General features: G+C 42.9%; 1 protein-coding gene across 1 annotated transcript in view; it reads left to right on the top strand.

Annotated features, from left to right (window-relative positions):
* DNAH9 (dynein axonemal heavy chain 9) overlaps positions 1–21,304 on the top strand; it is a gene marked incomplete at both ends in the record, with an annotated part of 299,172 nt that overhangs the window by 36,775 nt on the left and 241,093 nt on the right. The window contains 7 exons of the mRNA XM_082678963.1: positions 2,426–2,494; positions 4,244–4,370; positions 7,177–7,432; positions 8,129–8,370; positions 14,082–14,217; positions 17,799–17,995; positions 18,090–18,514. Coding sequence (XP_082535089.1) covers positions 2,426–2,494; positions 4,244–4,370; positions 7,177–7,432; positions 8,129–8,370; positions 14,082–14,217; positions 17,799–17,995; positions 18,090–18,514 — 1,452 coding nt within the window. The remainder of the gene's footprint in view (positions 1–2,425; positions 2,495–4,243; positions 4,371–7,176; positions 7,433–8,128; positions 8,371–14,081; positions 14,218–17,798; positions 17,996–18,089; positions 18,515–21,304) is intronic.

The following is a 21,304-nucleotide window of genomic DNA, read 5'->3' as shown; positions in this document are numbered from 1 at the left end:
ATCATTTTACAGTATATGTAAGTCACGTCATGTTCTACATCTTAAATTTACACAGTGCTGTACGTCAATTACTTCTCAATAAAACTGGAAACATTTTTTTTAAAAAAGACTAACCACTTTCAAAGGCCAGAAAGACAATGAAAGATAGCCAGGTTGTGGTCTGAAGGGAACCTCCACCACATCACCCCGTGTTGCCAAGAGGAAGAATGACTCAATGTGAGAAATCTCCCTACTGTTGGAGAGAAGCCGAAAATCTAGATTTACTTTAAAACCAGCAAGTATTCCTCTTTTCCTCAAACTCCGTACAAATCAAACAAACGTGCCCGTGAGTCAGACCTGCCCAGTGGGAGATCCGTCTGCAGTGTCTGCTCTGTCTGAGCGAGCTCTTCGTTGTGCAGGTGAAGAGACTGAGGCAGATAGAAATGAGGTGACCTGCCTGGAGTCCAAAGATAGCAAGGACAGAACTGGAACAGGCATCTGGGTCTCAGGGGTCCTCACCCAGAACTCTGCCAGGGGACCCCTCCCGCCCCAGCCATAGGAAGCTTGGCCCGGAGTCCAGCTGAGACCCCATCTTCTCAAACATGCCTCCCAGGGAGGGAGGGAGAAGATATGAGAATGGGCGGGGAGGGTGGCAGGGCTGCTGCTAGGAATGTGGCCTGCGGGAGCTGTCCTGGTCCAGCTCCCTGGAGCAGAGCTGAGGCAGCCTGCAGGAATTTACAGGGATGCTCTTGGGACCCGCGCCTGTGAGGGAGGGGGGAGGGATCGGGCAGAGGAGAAGCTGAGCTGCAGCACAGTTGCAAGTAGGCTTCAGCTCATCCGATGGGGAAGTCTGACCCTTTAGGGTTGCCTGGCCTTTGTACCCCACGTCAGCTGGTCGGTGGAAGTGGGCTGTGGGGCAGGGAGGGGCTTGACCCTGGGTGAGGAGGCAGCTCTGTCTGTTTGGCAGAGGCTGTTCTCAAAGAGGGAGGCAGCTACACTTCATCAGCCTTCCTGGTGGGGGAGATTGGGGATGGGGGGTGGTCCCGAGAGGGTGTCTGAATGGCACCCCACCACGTCCTCCACAGTTCCCATGGAAGTTCCCGTTTGTTCTGAAAATGAATTCACATTCTTGTGTATACTCTGTAATATATTTATGAATTGGTTAGTGAAATGGTTTTGATTCCTCGCCATGAAGTGAAGTAGAACCTGCAGGGAGTTTGATGCACTTATTCCTGTGACTTCTCAAGCCTCCCAGGCAAGTCCCAGGGGCCGAGGTGCAGAAGCCACTCTCTCCTCTAGCCTCGTTCTTTTCCAGATAGAAACTGAGATCTGGGGTCAGGGCTTGTCCTCGCTGTCCTGCAGACACCTCTGCTCCTTCATGAGGAAAGGGGACCGAGCGACTGGGAAAAACTCCAGGAAATCCAGTGCTTTCTCTGCAGGTGTGAGGGCTTAAATCAAAGCTCGAAGCTCGGGGGAGCCTGTGAAGATTTAAAGAGCAAATGGATTTTAAAGAATCTTTGCAATAAGCTGCCTCGTTTTGCTAGCAGAACAAACAAGATCCTCCAACACAGTTAGTGTGAAGGTTTCTGAAAATTACAGATACTTCACCAACTTTCTCAGGAGCTGGACTCTTCATTTTGTGCTGTAAAGAAGTGTCAAAACCGGGGAGCAGGTGTGGGCAACGACGCCTCCGTGGTCCTCAGTGGACCCAGGGAAGCCTCCGAGCGTGTGTCTGCGCATGTGAGCATACAAGTGTGTGCATGTGTGTGTGTGCATGTATGTGCGCTTTGTGTGCTCAAGTTTGGGGACATAAGAGGTGGGAGGGAACCTCATATAAATGTGGCAATGAGTAATGAGGCAGAATATTTCTCATCACGTGCCCTAGATGGATTTCAGAGAAGGGGAATATATACATACATATTGTTACGTATATGACAATGTTTGTATATGTGTGTGGGATGTATATATATATATATATATATATAGCTATTTTATATATGCACTGTTATATACATATATACACATATATGTTATATAGTTTTTGTTATAATGTATAACGTTACATACAGTTTTGTTCTTGAATACAGAAAACTGCAACACCTAGAATTTTTCTTGCATGTCTCAATTTCCCTCCTGGTTTTTGAAGGACTTCATTTTACACGCGCAAGACTGGCTTAGCCAGGGTGAGGGGGTTGGCGGAGCCCTGGCAGGGAGAGGCTGTCCTCCTGTCACCTGGGCGCTGACTGCATTTGGGAAAGTGCAGATGCCCTCTAGTGGCCGGTGGCAGATGTTCAGGAAGAAGAGTGCAGGCTCATTTAGGGGCCTTTGGAAACTTGCCCAGGAAGCTATTCAGCCTCCTCTTTATAAGCTGCAGTTTGTTACTCAGATCATTATTTTCACTTCTTCTAATTCGATGTCATTTTTTTCCTCTCTTTTGTATGGGTAGTTGCATGGAATCTGCCGAAGGAAAGCGCATGATACAAAAATATGAAGAAATGCTCTCATTGTTGGAAAAGTAAGCAGTTTCCGGGACTAGATCGTTCTGCAAATGCAGAGCCCCCACCATGCCCTCTGCAATTCTGAGTTTGTGCACATTTCTCTGTGGCAGTGAAGTGTCGCTCTGTGTTTTATGTTATAACCACAATATCTGTGAGTACAGTGCTTCAGGGTTGCAAACAGCAGGTCTCCGGGGAATGCAGCTCTAGTCTGGAAATGAGCACTTTTCCAGTGCAGGTTTGTTGGGAACGTGAACTCGGCAGAGCTAGAAGTGGGGCGCTCCTCATGGCACCCCGAGATCAGTGTCATGGAAAATCTCAGCAGCTACTCGCTAAGCAGAAATTGACAGGTGGTGCCGCACAAAGAGACAATAAGTTTAAAAAATACTTCCTGCATCCTTTGACAGAGAAAGCATAAGAACGAAGATTTTACATGGGTTCATAGTTGTTCCTTCTTTAAAGCTGCAGTCAGTCTTTTGGGGGAGCAGGGTCCAGACACAGTCTGTGTCTTGCCTTGTAATCTTCTCCTGATTCAGAAGAGGAGCACCGTACACATTATGATTATAATTATAGTTATGATCACACTTAGCATTGTGGAGACATCTTAGCTGGCAGCACCTCCACCTGCCAGGTCACCCAAGTTCTACCCTTTCGACTTCCCAAATATGAGCTTCAAATCTGTCCCCTCCTCTCTGCACCCACCACCCACATTTCACCAGAGACCAGAGCCTCTCGGGCCTGAACTGCTGCAGTGGCTTCCTAAGAGCCTCTCTGCTCTGGACCTGTGCCCCTCAGTGCCCATACTGTCACCAAATCCCCTTTCCTCACATCCCCTGTCGGGGAGGCCTCTCAGTGTCTCCCACCAGCTCCTTTTTACCGTGACCCAAAACGTGCTCCCTGATGCCTGGGCCCTTGCCCTCTCCTCCCTCAGGTGCAATGTCTACTCACTCTCCCCAGCGCACCATCTGCTGCTCCCTGCCTCAACCTTCGTCCACACTGCTGCTCCTGCCCGGAACACTCACTCCCCCTCACTGCCCAGCTGCTGCTCATCCTGAGACTCAGTCAAGCATCGCTTCAGCCCCTCCTCCGTGAGACCCTCCCTGGCATCCTCCTCATCACCCCCACCCACCCACCTACCTCTGCCATTCAAAGCCTAATGCCCAGTACATCTGCCTGGGATTGTACTTGCTGCATCCTCTGTTGACCCGTGGTTGCACCACTAGCTGCGTTTACCATGGGATGTTGATTCATCGTTTTATCTCCCAAGCCCAACACATCAATGTGTAATGACTGAACAGTGAATGTCCGTGAGCCACGTGAAGATTAGCGTGAGAACAAATCTTACCCAATAAATTCTTCCAACATTTACTAGGACTAATCACCACTTCCCTTATCCTCCCAGAAGATCGCATGGAGTCTCTCTTTCTGCTCTCCTCTGATTTAAGCTTTGCCACCTTTAGGAAATGAGGGGTTACCTGCAGGAGCTGACTTGCCCGGCTGAGTCAATGACTCTGACTTAAGAATGTATTCAGGTATTTCACTAATAGCATCTTCAGTTCCTGAGATATATGTATTAAAGATAGATAGATAGATGGATGGTTGGATTAGATAGATAGGTAGCTATAGAGATGTTATATATATACATATATAGCTATGTCATTTATGTTATATATATCTATATAGAGAGATGTATCTTCAGTTAATCATTGCCAGGCATTGGGGAGCTGGGAGGGTGCTCATGAGGTGACCGTCATCTCTGATCCTCACAGGTATGAGACAAGACTCTACGAGGACTGGTGTCAAACAGTATCAGAGAAGTCGCAGTACAACCTTTCCCGGCCACTTCTGAAACGTGATCCAGAGACAAAGCAGATCACTGTCAACTTTAGCCCACAGGTAAGTCCAAAGACAGTAACTTCCTCTTGGTTTCTGAAGAGTTTCATTTGACTCTGCTGATTTCAAAGGCAAAAAGTCTTTCTATAAGAATATGCAAAAGCTGCTCAAAAGAACTTGTACCCTGGATTTCTTTTTTGGGATAAATCTTAGGGTGTATGTTTTCTTAAGTTGTCCACTGTTCACATTTTTCTCCAGGGTCAGCCAGTATATTTGCTTTGATTTTGCACAACAGAAAATATTGCAAAATATCACTTGGTACCATAGTGATACCGTTTGGTACCATAGTCAACTGGGCCTACCTTGAATACACACTGCGGGTGAAGGCTGTTGACTAGATGCTAGAGGGCCAACCAAGTGTAACCTGGTTCCTGACTTCCAAGAGCCCACAAGCTAGTTAGAAGCCAGAATCTCAACATGCAAAAGTCTAGTTTCATTAGGTAGCATATGATAAATCTCCAAGGAGTAGCTTTGGAAATGAGACTAGATTATTGGTTCTCAACCAAGGCAATTTTGTCCCAAAAATGGAGACATTTTTGGTTGTCAAACGTGAAGGGGGTGCCAGTAGCACATGGTGTAAGTAGATACAAACTTCCTACAATGAACAGGACAGCACCCCACAGCAAAGAGTTTTTTGTCCCAAACTGTCAATGGTTCTGAGGTTGAGAAACCCTGCTTTAAATAGAAAGGGTAGAAAACCAGTGGGCTGTAGCAGCCATGGAAAGCTTAATGCTGGAGAAAACTATAACCAAAAGCAAGCCCACATCAGGATGTACATCATTCAGCTTAAAAATTGAAGAAAGGTATTGGCCACACCAAGCTAAAGGCAGTCTCCTTTCTGTCTCCTAAAGTTCTGTCTTGATGGCATCTTCCATAGGAATGTAGTGTAGAAAGAGGTGAAAGCTAAGCTGACAGAATATTGGTTTCTTTTGAGATAATTCCAGTTTAAGTAGAACATCAATTCCCCCTAGAATAAAAGTCAACAAAGGGAGTTGGAGGGTTCGTTTCTTCACTTTGGCAAGACGAGTCTGAGGTTGAACTCATTAAATCCTTGGAGTAATTTTATCAGCATTCGCTTTGAGCAGTATTGAATATTAAATGCCCAAAGAGTTGAGTACCTGGATTACCAACTAGGCTGCAGTCCAGATGGTATAATTGTAGTAATTAAGTCCTTGGTGTAAGACAGTATTGAAGATGGGCCCTCGTCTATATGCTCCGAAGACAAGGTCTCTGTCTGCTTCCATGTGCAGCACATGGTGGGTGCTTTACAGGTGTTTGTAGGTGATAGAAGGGAAAGGAGGAAGAGGAAAGGGGTGAGAAAAGAAAAGTGGAGGGAGATACATACCTAAATTATAATGTGAGTCAGGGGGAGACGGCTACAAACACAACAAGTCAGAGAAGGGCTACGAATATCCCTTGGCTTCCAACCTCAAGCAAAGTGGCAACAGTTACGCTATGAAGAATGAACAGTAACACATCTGTCTTTCTAGAGGAACATGATCAAAGATTTGACCAGGATAAGAATTGTATGGGTTAAAAACATATATATATATATATATGTAGTAATTTGTTATATATTAAATAATTTATTTAAATTATTTAAAATTTTCTATTGTTGGACATTTAAATATTTTCTAGTTTTATCAATCTGTATTTCATTGATTCTAGGACACACACGGGTTTTTTATATCTTAATATCTCTGAAAATAGCATGTGTTTATAGTTAAATAAACCACATTTTTTTCTTCCTTAGGTGAAATACTAAAATATTTCTGAATCTGACATAAAATGCTACTGATATAAAATACTACTGACATAAAATTTCTGACATAAAATACTACTGAATCTTACCATTAATGGCATCTTATATTTGGATAAAATATGTTATAAATAATGCTACAATGAGCATCTTTAGTTATTACTGCACTGTATTTCTTTGGGATAAATGCCTAGAAAGGGGATTGCTGGGCTAAAGGGTGCTCACATTTTGCGAGTTTTAGCATATTTTATCAATTTGCTCTTCAGAAAGATGTAACTCAGGCATTCTCCTGCCAGCAAGATATCATTCATTTCTTCAAATCACTTCTAACCTGTTGAACCAAAAAATATGTAACATCTCAATGTTGTTTTAATTTGCATTTATTTGACCACTAGTAAAGTAGAAAGTTTTTCATGTGTTCATTGGACATTTATCTTTCTTCTCCTGTGAATTGCTTGTTCATATCCGTTGCCCACTTTTGGGTGAAAGTGCTCTCTTTTCCTATGAATTTGTCAGACTATTTGTGAAGTATCTGTCAGATATTAAGAAATCTGTTGCAAGTATTTTTATCTGTTGAAGTGTGGCATTTTATTATGTGTATGATATTTTATGCATATAAATTTTATCTTTTATTTTCTGGTTGTACATTTGGAATGGTCTTCTCTACTTCAATATTATATAAATCGTCCACATTTTTTTCATTTTTTGTTTTCATTTTTTACATTTAAATTTTTAATATCTATCTTGCGCTTATTTCAATATAAACTCGGAGGCTAAGGTCATTTCCCTGCTAAAGGATTAGCATTTGTCTTAACCCTGAGTAGGGTTATCTGGGCAGGAACGAAGAGCTGGCCCAGAGCCACTGGAAGGAGAGTTGGGAGCCCAGTTGTCTTTTCCTTCTCAGAGAAGATTTAAGGAACCAGTAGGAGCAGAAGTTGAGAAAGGACCCAGAAGGCCCTTGGGCCCCTGGGGTTTCCCAGTCCTGATCGATACGGCTGCTATTCGCTGCCACTGAACTACACAGCCACTTATGTCGATTCTTTTCTCCAGCTGATTTCCGTGCTGAAAGAAATGAGTTATCTTCAATCCCAGCAGATGACGCACATCCCTGAGACAGCAGCAGCTATGTTCTCCTCCAGGGAATTCTATCGGCAGCTTGTGGCTAAATTGGAGTTGATGGCAAATTGGTACAACAAGGTTATGAAAACTCTGCTAGAGGTGGAATTTCCATTAGTGCAGGAAGAGCTGCAAAATATCGATCTCTGCCTGAGAGCTGCAGAGGAGACTCTGAGCTGGAAAACAGAAGGTAACAGGAGACCACCTGGGGTCTGGGGAAAGGTTGGAAGTCAAGATTCTAATAAAGTTGGTAGAACCTCACTTCATTCCCCGGTTAATCTGATCTGGGTTTGAAGCACGAGTCTGTCCTCTCAGATATGCGCCCGACATAGAGAAGACAAGGAGGAACGGCGTCCCTCTTCCGCCTCCTCTGTGTGCCTGGGAGGTTTAGACAGCTTTGCTGCCACGCTCTGGGGAATTTTCATGAACTCTCCCACAGTCTCCAGCATATACTGGGCACTCCATGGAGGAGGATTTTTACTACATTATCATTGTTACTTACTTTTCTTAACTGGACCATAAACATCTTAAATGAGGGAACTATGCATTTACTTTTCTTGTATCCTCCAGCACAATTCAATAAACTTTCATTGACTGATTAACATGTACAGGGCACCATGTGCAGGACTGTGAGGAGAATATGAAATACAGGGGATGTGACCCCTACCTTCAAAGAGCTCATAACCAAGGCCATAACCAGGGTCATGGTAAGGGGTGGCTTTTTGTTGCAACTAGGAAGGAAAAGGCTCTGATGATTACAAACTAACCTGTGCAGAAAAGTCTTATAAAACCCACAGGTATTAAATCCCTATGTTTCATAGCAACCAGACCTTTCGCTCTACCACTGTGAGCTATTTCAATTAATTCTATCTCTTTTGGGGAACAGGCATTTGGGATTATGTCATTCAGATCACCAATAGTATTCATGATCTTGAACAAAGAGTTCAGAAAACGAAAGACAACGTGGAAGAGATTCAAAACATCATGAAAACATGGGCGTCGCCAATATTTAAGAGAAAAGATGGGAAAAAGGAATGCCTTCTCTCCATGGATGATCAGCGTGATCGAATGGAAGAATATTACAGTCTTATCAAAGAATCTGGCTTTAAGATTCATGCCCTTGTGCAGGTAATAACCAGCCTCTCAGACACACATACCACCAGTACAGGGAAAGCATCATGAAGTGTGTTTGGGTGCTAGAAGTGATTTGGAAATTAGAACAATCAGTAGATGCTGTGTCTTCTGCAGTCAGGGATAGAAGTCAAAACTGATAGCAAAAGAGCTAAAACTAATGGATGGGGAGTATGTCAAGTCTCATTCTGGTATCAGTGTGTCAAAGTTAATACGATCTTAATAGTGACACCACTTAGTCGTCACACGACTTAACATCCCGCACCAAACCCCTAGGGGGTAGAAGGAGATGCCAAGGACAGAATCCTAATTTATCCACTGCACTAACCAACCCGAACTCGTCCACACAACCTAGTGTGACCCTGCAGCATCATCCTCATAACCTAGCTCTGCAGAGCCTGGAGATATGCAAGATGACTGTGGTGTCGCTGATGCACTGGGTAAAGAGAAGGAAAAATGCAGAGTGCTACCCTTCATGCAGGAAGGCTCTGCCCTGCTTTGTGATCAGGGCAAACCTTGTGTCTCATCATCCAAGGCTGGATGAGGGAAAAGAGCTATAAATGGCCACCAGCTCCAGCCCTACTGAAGTAGCCATGGGGTAGTTCTCCTGGGTTGATCTCATGCACAGAGTCAGTAATGAATCACAGTTGTTATCTTTGGGTTTTCTGTGGGTTGAAACACAATAAAATGTTGTACTTTTGACCTTTTAAATTTTCTTTATCTGTTTTCTAGCTTATTAATTTCTGTTCTTTATCATTTCTTTCTTTCTAGTTAATTTGGGGTTAGTTTGCTTCTCCTTTTTGTCTAGCCTATAAGGGTTGAAACTTAAGAGTATTGATTTCAAGCCTTTCTTCCTTTCTAATGCAAGCATTTGATGATATAAATTTCCCTCTTAGCAGTGCTTCAGTTGCAATCACAAATTTGATCTGCCTCATTTTCATTATCATTCAGTTTTAATTATTTTTCTCTTGCGATTTGTTCTTCAACTCATTGGTCGTTTAGAAGTATGTTGTTTAATTTCCACATATTTAGGTCGTCTCTGGATAGCTTAATGAAATTGTTATCTAGTTTAATTCCATTATGGGCAGAGGAAATACTCTGTAAGATTTCATTTGTTTAGAATTCATCAAATCTTGTTCTGTGATGTAGAATGTGGTCTATGTTATTGGATGTTCCTTGTGCAATTGACAATGTTTATTCTTCCATTGTTGGGTGTGACGTTCTATAAAATATCAATTAGTTCAAAGTGGTTGATAGTATTGTTCAGATCGTCTATATGATTTCGCAGTTTTTTTGTCTATTTGTTCTACCAGTTACTGAAGCTTAGAATGTTAAAATCTCCACCTATGATTTTGGATTTGTCTGTTTTATCCTTTAGTTCTTTCAGATTTTTCATCAGGTATTTGAAGCTCTGTTAGTAGATGCAAACACATTTATAATTACTGTAACTTCCTGATGAATTGGCCATTTTATCACTATGAAATTATTTTTATTTCTAATAATACTCCCTTGTCTTGAAGTCTTTTTTTCTGATAATTCTATTGCCTTTCTTCCAGATTCACTATTCCTACTTTATGCATTGTCCATCTTTTTCCACCCTTTCACATCCAACCTATTTGCTTCTTTGGATTCAAATTTCTTCTCTTATAGACAGCATATAGTAGAAACTTACTTTTCTACATCTAACAACTTTGCCTGTTAATTGAAATTTTTAGGTCATTACACTTAATGTAATCATTGATATGGTTGGATTTAGCACCACTGTTTTGCTATTTGTTTTCCATTGGCTTCATCTCTTTTTTGTTCCTCTGCTCTTCCTTTCCCACCTTCTTGTTATTAATTGTATATTTTCTAGTATTGTATTTTCATCTCTCAATTGGCATTTCAGCCTTTACCTTGTTGCATCACACTTGCAGTGGTTGTTCTAAGTTTTAGTAGGTCTCTTGAACTAATCACAATCTACTTAGAGTTTTCCCATGAAATATAGGAACCTAGCAACAATTCAAACCGCCCAGGAATCTTTTGTAGTGTTGGTGTGTGTGCGTGTGTGTGTTGGTGTGTGTGTATAATATACCCCACAACAAAGTATTATAATTTTTTGTTTTAAAAGCTTTGGGGAAAATATTTATAGAGTTTTGTATTTACCCACATAGTCACCATTTCCAGATTTGTTTTTCCTTTTTGTAGAACTAAGTTACCATCTATGGTCATTTCTCTTCAGCCAGAAGAGCTTCCTCTAGTATGTCTTGCAGTTTAGGTCTGCTGATAACATGGTCTCTCAGTTTTTGTTTATCTGAAAATGTCCTTATTTCACCTTTGTTTTTGAAGAAGAGTTTCACAGAATATAAAATTCAGTGTAGACAGTTCTATTTTCCTTTCAGAAGTCATTTCATTGTCTTCTACCCTCTAAGGTTTCTGATGAGAAGCCAGTGTACTGTGTATCTTTGTTCCCCTTTTTTCTCAGGCTCCTTTTAATAGATTCTTTTCAAATAAATTCTTTGTATTTTTTTCCATTCAACTACGATGTGCCTAAATAAGTTTTCTTTATATTCAGCCTGTTTGGAGTTTGTGAGGTTTTAAATCTGTTTTTCACCAAATTGGGGGGTGGTGGTGGTGGTTAATCAAATTACAACATTCTTGTCTAATAATTCCAACATCTATTTTATTTTCTGAGTCCTTTTTTTAATGTGAAGGAAGTTTATTTTTGTGTCACATAAGTCGAAGGAGTAGGCATTCCAGGATTGGTGTGGCAGCTATTTTCTGAGTCTGTTCTTAGTGATTATTTTCTCTCTTGGTTAAATGTCACATTTTCCTGCTTCTTCGCATGTCTAGTAATTTTTTATTATATTCTAGTCATGTTGGATGCCACTTTAGAATCTGGATGTTATTTCCCTTTAAAGAGTTTGTGGTTTTGTTTCGGCAGGCAGTTAACTCACTGGTGGGTCAGCTTGATCCTGTTGAAGCTTTATGTTAAGCTTCCTTAGGGAGAGTCTAAAGAGGCTTTGCTCTAGAATAGAGCTCTAATTCTAAAGCATTGCATTTCTGGAGTCTCAACTGAAGTCCTGGGTTATCTGTGAGGTCTTTTCATTATTTCTGATAGAACACAAACATCTTCCAGCACTATATGACCTTCACAAACTCCATTCAGCTTAGAGCCCCCAGTAACTGTTCTCTGCCAGGCCTTGCAGAATCTTGCCCTAAATATGTACAGCTTAATCCTCGGTCAGAGATTCAAAAGGACTCAGCAACCTCAGCAGTCCCAAACCCCCATTTCTGTCTTTTCTGCCCAGCAGGAACGATGCTCTAATTGAGGTCCACTTTCCTATGCCATGGTTTGGAAAGTGCCTCTAGGTAGAAAGCCACGTAGTTGTGAAGCTCACCTTGAATATTTCCCTTCTCTTAGGGATCACATCCAATTACCCAAAATAATTATTTCTTGTATCCCGTTCTGTAGCTGTTTGTAGCAAAAGGGAAAGTCCAATCTCATTCCTCTGTCTTGGCTAGGATCAGAAACTTGAGCTATTTCTTGTTAGTTTACAGAAAATTCTGACACGTTTGCTCCTTGTACCATAGTAGATTTGAGGTGAAAGGTATAGATAGCTATATTGATAGGGTGACAGTAGGAAAGAGATAAAACAACTCTACAAGGCAGTCATAAAAACTAAACTGTAGAAGCAAACAGACATACACATTTTAGTAACACCTAAGAGCAACTCTGGATTGTCACTGTGTTATGATTTGCATGACGACGGACTCTCATTAAATCTTTAATCTACTTAGGAAGGAAAGGTATAGGTAATACACTTTAGAAATTTTAGAGTTTTGACATTTAAAAGCAGAATCATGAGATTTACAATATGGCAGTGTTTCCTAAAGGGGTAAGCGTGAGTCACCTAGAAAATTTACTTTTGCAAAGTGGTAACCACGTTCTTTGAAGATGTAAGATAAATGGAAAGTTGCTATAAAAAGGCTGAATGATGAGTAAATGGGACATCTGTACTTGCCATACCACCAGGTTGGTGACTGTATCATGTAAAAGGAGGGAGAGAAAGCCTGTGCATTCCTTTCTGTGTGTACATTTTCTAATTCACTCAGTATGATAAAGGTTTTTAGTTAATATTAAATGCCAACAACAAAACACTCCAGCTCATTTCTTTTTTTAAATTTATTTTATAGAAGTATAGTTGATTTACAATGTTGTGTTAATTTCTGCTGGACAGCAAAGTGATTCTGTTATATATATTAATATATATATTCTTTTTCATATTCTTTTCCATTATGGTTTATTACAGGATATTGTAGTTCCCTGTGCTATACAGTAGGACCTTGCTGTTCATCCATCCCATATAGAATAGCTTGCATCTGTTTATCCCAAACTCCCAATCTATCCCTCTGCCACCCGCTTCCCTCTTGGCAGCCACAAGTCTGTTCTCTATGTCTGTGAGTCTCTTCCTGTTTCATAGATATAATCATTTGTGTCGTATTTTAGATTCCACATATAAGTGATATCATATGCTTTTGTCTCTCTCTTTCTGACTGACTTCACTTAGTATGATAATCTCTAGTTCCATCCATGTTGCTGCAGATGGCATTATTTCATTCTTTTTTATGAGTGAGTAATATTCCATTGTATATATGTACCACATCTTCTTTATCCATTCATCTGTTGACAGACATTTAGATTGTTTCCATGTGTTGGCTATTGTAAATAGTGCTGCTATGGACATAGGGGTGCAGGTATCTTTTCAAATTAGAGTTTTGTCCAGATATAGGCCCAGGAGTGGGATCCACTCCAGTTCATTTCTAACGATTATCCAGGAAATGCTTTACTTGCTTGAACCCCAGATTTCTTATGTCTTGAATTATAATGCCCTCTACCGTTAGTGTTCCTCCTTCTGCCCACCCTGACTTCTGCTCTGATGCAGCTTCCTCCACAGCCATCAGTCAGCATCTATGAAGCACACATTGCATCCATCAGCGTCCCTCCTGAGAAGGTGACCTGACCCCATCCTCCTTTCTCAGGGAGAGGATGAGGCACCACACTTCCTTCATGGGTTAACTTTGTGTTCCTTTCAAGCAAGGGTTATACCCATTAGACAGAATGGGTTTGTTACACACGTACAGGCATACCTCATTTTAATGTGCTTTGCTTTACTGTGCATTCACAGATATCGCATTGTTCTGTTTTTTTTTTTTTAATTGAACCCTGCATCACAAGTCTATTCATGCCATTTTTCTTTTTGTCACCTTTTGGTAACTCTCACAGTATTTCAAACTCTTTCATTCTTATTATACTTTTACGGTGACCTATGATCAGTGATCTTTGATACTATTGTGAAACATGACTTGCTGAAGGCTCAGATGATGGTTAGCATTTTTTAGCAATGAAGTATTTTTAAATTAAGGTATGACCACTCTTTTTTTAGACATAGTGCTGCACACTTAATAGACTAAAGTATAGTGTAAGCATAACTTGTATATGCATTGGAAAACAAAAACTTTGTGTGACTGACTTTATTGCAATATTGGCTTTATTGCAGTGGTCTGGAACCAAACCCGCAGTATCTCCAAAGTCTGCCTGTAACAGAAAATTCTTCATAACAGTGCAATTTTTCTCCATGTGTTCTTTTCATTCCCATTAATGATAATAAGACCAGTTCTCCCATATTATTAAACATGGTTTATATCCATTCTTCTTTATTTTGTAGGAAAACCTGGGTCTTTTCTCAGCAGACCCAACCTCCAGTATTTGGAAGACTTATGTTAACTACATTGATGATATGTTGGTGGATGGATTCTTTCTTGCCATTGAGTGCTCCCTCAAGTATCTCCTGGAAAATACTGGTATTTACTGGCTTATGGATGTGGTTTATTACTGGGAGGGTAACAGTAATAGCATCTATTGAGTTACAGTGAAGTGCAATTGAGTGCTCTGTGACTTTTCCCAAAGTGTCATGAACATTTTGTGAATTATAACAAAGGCATTGCGTTTCTAAATTGTCCAATGATAAAAGACTTCTCTCTCTTCAAAACTCAGATGATAAATCAGGCTTTAAGATAGTGAAGCCCATAGCAAAAGCAAAAATATAAAAGCCAATTCAGTCTAAATGAAGCTCCAGTGAGGAGGAGTGAGTAAGCTGGAGCAGCTCCACCTGGACTTGACTCATAGCAGCGGGAGGGGACATTCCCTGCCTTCAAGCTGAATGTACTGTATCTCTGTGGCCTTTTGAGAACACAGGGAGGTTGTAGTAGCCAGCTTACATGGAAGAATCAAGTTTTTCTATGTAAAAAGAGTCAGACAAGAAGCTGGGAATGAGGTAGCTTTTAGAAGGAAAGGGAATGTCAAGGAGGCAATGGGCATTCTTTGAAGCTGTTAAAAGATAGCCAAGGGCTTTGAATTTATGGTCCATACACAGAGTCAAAGACTGTATAGTAAAGGCTAACCTTGGTTTGTAAGGGATGGGATGGAAAGGGCAGAAGAGTTCAGGAATAAAGTTGAGTTACACCTTTCGCATTCTGGTAGATTCTGAGGAGCTCAGCGAGGGTGAAGGATGAGGTGAGGATGAAGGTGAGATAAGAACTTAGTCCATTGAGCCCAACCCAAGGAAAGAAATCAGATGCAGAGTTAAAATAGGTGGGCTGAGACCCATGTCCAGATATCCAGCCCATTGCAAGAGGTTGACAGTGCAGAGAGGAGCAAGGCCAGTGCTGGGTGTAGCTCAGATGGGCAACACCCACCCTCACCCCCACCCCATGGTCCTAGTAGGTGGAGTGACTGAGGTCAGAGGCAAGGTCTTTGCTTTCATGGTGCAAGGTGCTCCAAATTAAGGAGATAGAGAAGCAGGAAATGGGCTCTGACATAGTCAACAAGGCGGGGAGGTCACCTTCTAGAACCTGGGGCATCAAACACAGACACCAAGACTGGAAAACTGGTTCCTAGGGACCAGCGCCAACGGTGCTAATCTTAGTGAACTGACCAAACCTCCTCTGATACTGGAGGTTGGGGGTCCCGTCACTTAGCCCTCCTCTAGATCTAGGAAGATACCCCAGCCACACTTGAGTGCAGGCACTGCATAAGGGACTCACCCTAGGCCAGTGTCTATCCAGCTCTCCTGATCTGGGCTGTCCGATGTGTCACTTGTCCTCCTCCTCTCATGAGGAGAAGAGCGTGGGAGCAAGAGGATGGGGACAGGGGATGGTAGCCAAAGTCACCTTCCCTCCATGGAAACGGGGGGAAAGGGAACACATTTCCTTCACAAAATAGAATGGGCAGGAGCTGGACCTAGTGGCTGCCTGAGCAGAGGAGCTATAGATAACATTAAAAGGCGCTGGTTACCAAGGCAAAGTGAAGGAGCCTAAAGAGAGTGGCCTCCAAGAGGAAAATCACCATGACCCTTTGCCATAGCCCAGGTGGACAACTTTATTCCCCTGGTCCACCTTACCATTTCCACTTCTCGTGTTTGGTCAAACCAATACTATTCCCATGGCTTGGGCTGGCCTCCCAGCCATCTCTCAGAATCCACACCCTGCCTGGGTTAAATGCTACCCACTCTATCCAGAAGCACTCTTCCTCTTCTCAATTCTTAAAGCGATTTGCTTGTACCAGGGGCGTGGAACCACCAGGACCATCCGACTTGTACAGTAATTATGTTGCCATTGCATCTAACATAGGGATTCGGTTCTTATGTCAGCACATAGGGCAAAATCTCATATAGTAACGTGTTCTTGAAAGTCTTTTAAATCCTTTAAACTATATGCAACCCAACCTATTAAATTATACGTACCTAATGCATGTAGGAATACAGAATATATCATGAGTACATATACAAAGCATAATTTTACTGATTTTAAAAAAAATTACTCTATAATAATAGTATAGGGCTTCCCTGGTGGCGCAGTGGTTGAGAGTCCGCCTGCCGATGCGGGGGACGCGGGTTCGTGCCCCAGTCCGGGAGGATCCCACATGCCGCGGAGCAGCTGTGCCCGTGAGCCATGGCCGCTGAGCCTGCACGTCCAGAGCCTGTACTCCGCAATGGGAGAGGCCACAACAGTGAGAGGCCCGTGTACCGCAAAAATAATAATAATAATAATAATAATAGTATAATTACTGTGATATTGGTAAACTTGCACTTCCTTAAGTTAAATATGCACTGGATGGGACACTCCTGAGTCCAGTAATGCAGATTTATCATCCTTACAGTTTTGAAGGCAAAGCCTTAGTCTTACATATCTTTGAGGGTCCCACAGTTTTTTAGTTAGGGAGAATGGCTAAGCAGTGGTAAGAAGAACGCCATCAATACTGTGGCTTAAAGGACATGGAAGTCTGTCCCCCGGGTTCTAGTCCAAAGCGAGCACTCCAGGTTAGTTGCAAATTCCTTCCGTCCTGTGGTTCCACTGCTTTCTAGGGCCTGGTCTTCATTTCCATGGTTGAGCCGGATCACTGCTGCATGCCGGCTCTAGCCTGTGAGAGAGCAAAGAGAGCACAGAGGAGGCCCCCTGCTGCTTCGTGGACCGCAGCCCAGAAGTGGCACCTCTTCCCACATCCCACTGGTGAGGGAATGACATTGCCATACCTAACTGCAAGCCCACCCACTTATACCTCTATTTCCAGGGAAGGAGGGATAATGGATTTCCATGAGTAGTCTCCACTGCCTGTGATGTCCAGCACGCAGCAGTCTCCTAAATACTTTTACAATCAAAAAATATATGAAAATAAGTGGTTATTAATAAGAGTCTAAGCATTTATCTTGTACTTGGAACATCTTGTTCCATATTATATTTTTATTTAAATTTAGCAAGACAAGTTAGTCTAGCAAGTAATCAGGGGTTTGTTAATCATTTATACTGTTTTTAAAAATCTTATCACTACAGAACTACAGAATTAAAATAAGTTCTGTTTTTACAGAAAAGGAGCAGAAGGGATAGGATTGTGACTTTTTTTTTCACGCCTACACGACGTTGGACAAGCACACCCTTGTTCCCCTAGTGGCTACCAATGGGGAATGGCCTGGTTTGTGCACAGGAAGAAGTCAGCTGCTTCCAAGAAACTGGCTTTGCAAAATCAACCTCTTCTCAGTCAGAGGCTGTACTGCCTCCCAGGAGATGTTTGGGAATGCAGAAGGGGACTGGCTTGGGTTGATCAGTCACTAGGACGTGCTCTCTGAGGACAAGGAGAGTAAATGTCCTGCAATGCCCAGGATAGCCCTGCACAAGAATTAGCCTGTTCCAAATGTCAGTGGTTCCCCTGTCAATAAACACTGCAGGACTGCCACCCTCACCTTTTCTGGGGTGTTAGCAAATTTTACATTTCCATTTTCTTATACCCAAACAGCTCATCTAAAGGAAAGAAATGCTCTGAGTGCTTTTAAAACAGTATTGCATTTTGCCTACGTTGCCCATTCTCTTCTGTTTTCCTTGTTTTTCAGAATGTAAGGCAGGACTCACCCCAATATTTGAAGCACAACTGAGCTTAGCCATCCCAGAATTGGTTTTCTGTCCGTCTCTGGAGCCTGGAGTGAAGGGTGGCTTCTACGACATTGTTGAGGGTCTCATCACCAGCATTTTTAGGATATCGTCCTTGGTTCCACGGCTTTCCCCTCAAAACGGCTCTCCCCATTATCAGGTACTGGATCTGCAAGCATCCTGCCCTCCCATCAGATCTGGAGCCCCCTGTGAAGTGCTGGTGTCACCCGCCTGGTTTTGTCTTGCTCCCCTAGGTTGACTTGGAGGCCATGCCTGATCTGGCAGGCATGCGGGGCGAGCTGATGGGGCGGGTGCAGGGCATGATGACCCTCTGCTGTGGCTATCGGAGCACCCTCAGCCAGTATTCTTACCTCTACGTGGAGGACCGGAAGGAGGCTCTGGGCCAGTTTCTGCTCTATGGGCACATGCTCACAGCAGAGGAGATGGAAGCCCATGCTGAGGACGGCATTCCAGAGAACCCGCCCCTGCTCCATCAGTTCAAAGCGCAGATCGACTGCTACGAAAAGCTCCATGAAGACGTGAGCAGGCTGGAGCCCATCCAGGTGTTTGACAGCTGGATGAAGATTGATGTGCGGCCCTTTAAAACGTCTCTGCTGAATATAATTAAGAAGTGGAGCCTCACGTTCAAACAGCACCTTGTGGATTACGTCACTCACAGGTAACACAGTCCTGCTAGCTTCCCGGGCTGTCAGGAACACCATGTTTTTAATCTTCTTCACATTTTTCTCCATAGGTTCTTGGTTAAATTAAAAATTAAAACAGCGGGTTGGAGGTTCCAGGCTTTTGGACACCAGCAGTAACGTTAGTCCTGCCCTCTCGTTTGTTCATCAGACCTGGCCTCTTTCTGTTTCGTTTTCCACTTGGTGCCCAGTGTGCGAAAGGCACTCAGTAAGTGGTAAATAATGTTAGAGACAATAATAGCAGATCTAACCTCCCTTTACAGCTCTGACTGTGAAATCTCTTTAAGCCTGAGAAGCAGAGGGGGTCTAATGGGCCTCTTAGATTTTATTTCTCCCACTTACTCCTTGTCTCAGATTATCCAGCTGTGAAGCACGGAAGCCCCTAAATCTACACACCCCTGATGCCTGCCAGTGCCACTCTAGCTGTGTGACAGATTGGATATGAAACTCTGTCTGTTCCACCATAGACCTAGACCACGCAGCCCAGCACCAGGCTCTCTAAGCCAGAGCACCAACCTCTAGATAAATAATCAAGTAGGTTAATAGTCTCCCTGTTACTTCCCTTAGCCTTGTCCTCACAGGTCTGCCACAGGCAGAATCTCAGCTCCCAGCCCCTCCCCACAGAATCCTATGGAGTGCCGTGGTCCCTCTGTTCAGTGATCAGTCTTTGGTGTATTAGCTGATGCTGCAGGGGAGCCCTCCCCAGAGTTTGGTGTTGGTCTTGCTTGCCGCTCAGTGATGTGGAAGGGAGACAGCCAAGTCGAGAATGCATCTATCTACAAACAAATTTTGAGAGACTTTGCAAGGGTGATGGTTCTCCACTCTAGAAAAGCCTCAGAAAATCATTTTGGGATGTTTCAAACAGGGCTTTCCAAGTGTTGTTTAAGAAGCAGCAGCCAGTTTCCCACACTTGAGAGTCAAGAAAGGGAAGCAATGGTGGCAGTTGGGGAGGTGGCAGTGTTGCCCCTGAATGGAATACTGTTGAGGGGACAGCTCTGTGCTCTGTGGTCCCTCTCCATTAGCAGGTCTGGTGACCCAAGGATATGCGAACATGTTTCAGATGAAGATTTTATTATTATTTAGGTATGGCAAGGCCACAAGATCAGGAGATGACTGCTATTGAAAAGATAGTTTGTTAGATCCCAAGAGGAGGGGGCACAGCACACCATGCAGGGCCAAATGGGGGGCACCAGTGTTAATCAGGAAGCAGAGGGAGTGAGGAGAAACGTGGGCAAGAGCTTTTATTACGGCTTCCATGGAGAAGAATGGGCAAGACATTCTTCTCCAGGTTTAGGAGCAGGTTTAGGATTGTCTAGTTTTTTAATTAATTTTAACAGGCTCTGGGGTGTAGGGGCTGTCTTTTGTTGTCTGGTACCTGGCTGTGGGATTATAGGGCAGGTGAACTGTGGCCTGGAGAATGAGAGCCAGATGGAGGAGGTGGTTGGGGATATGGATTTTGGATTGATTGGCTTGCATTTGAAAGGCACAGTCAAAAGCAGGTTGTTTACTATCTCTAGGAACTGACTAACCCTGGGAGGGTCAATCCCTCCAGGGCCGACAAGGCCCTAAATGTCAGAGCATCAGAAACACAGGGTTGATACAGGGCATAGTTACAGCAGCTTCCATGTGTCCCTACCAGGTGAGGCTTCACAGGATGTAACAGTTGTTTTAACAGGAAAACACATGATAGAGCACTGAGAAGGCCTGAGTCCTCCTTGAACCCCTGTTTCCTTGTCTCTGAAAGAAGACAGTTTGACTGGATTCCTGTAAGGTGCCTTCCAGTTTTAATAGTTGGTGATCCATAAATTGACTACTTTGCTACACTTTGGGAGAATGTCTCATTGTGTTCTCAAAGATTAGATAAAAAAAAAGAAATAATAAGAACAATAAAAAATATTTATTATTGAGTGTCTACTATGTACCTTGTAATTCTGTGATTTCCACCTTCTCTTAGTAGGTGTCAGGATTAATCCCACCTTGCCTTACATAAATACTTCATTTACTGACAGAAATCCAATCCTTCATTATCATCTGTCTCATTCAGCTTGGACTGCTATGATATTGCGATTTGTAATAAGACATATATATTGGATTGACCAAAAAGTTCATTCGGATTTTTCCATAAGATGCATGGGAAAACCCGAATGAACTTTTTGGCCAACCCAATATTTGGTCTTCATCCCTGTTTCTGGCAAAAGCTCCTATAACCCTTGTATTTCCTAAGTGGTGAGAGCCATAAAGGTATCTTTTGTTATGTTAATGGTAACTTTTGGACCTCACCTATGGATGGGAGGCGGTTGTCAGAACAACCAACCATGTGATTAGAGGTTGAAACTTTCAGTCTTATTCCCCAGAACTCCAGGGAAGAGAGAGGGGCTGGGGATTGAATCAGTCTCCAATGGCTGATGGTATAATCGATCATACCTGTGTAATAAAGTCTCCATAAAACCCAATAAGATAGGGTTTCAAGAGCTCCCAGTTTGTGAATGTGTGGAGATTCGGAGGAGTGGTGCATTCAAAGAGGGTATAGAAGCTCCACATCCTTTCCCATACCTTGCCCTGTGCATCTCTTCCATCTGGCTGCTCCTGAGTTATATCCTTTTATAATAAATCGGTAATCTAATGAGTAAACAGGTTCTCTGAGTTCTGTGAGCCACTCCAGCAAATTAATCAAATGCAAGGAGGAGGTCATTGGAACCTCTGTCCTATAGCTGGTCAGTCAGAGGCAAGGTGACAACCTGGACTAGTGTCTGGGTCTGAAGGGGGTG

This window comes from Grampus griseus (assembly GCF_964374135.1).
Source record: "Grampus griseus genome assembly, chromosome: 20".
In the NCBI taxonomy this organism is placed as follows: domain Eukaryota; kingdom Metazoa; phylum Chordata; class Mammalia; order Artiodactyla; family Delphinidae; genus Grampus; species Grampus griseus.
This window is presented reverse-complemented; position numbering and strand designations above follow the sequence as displayed.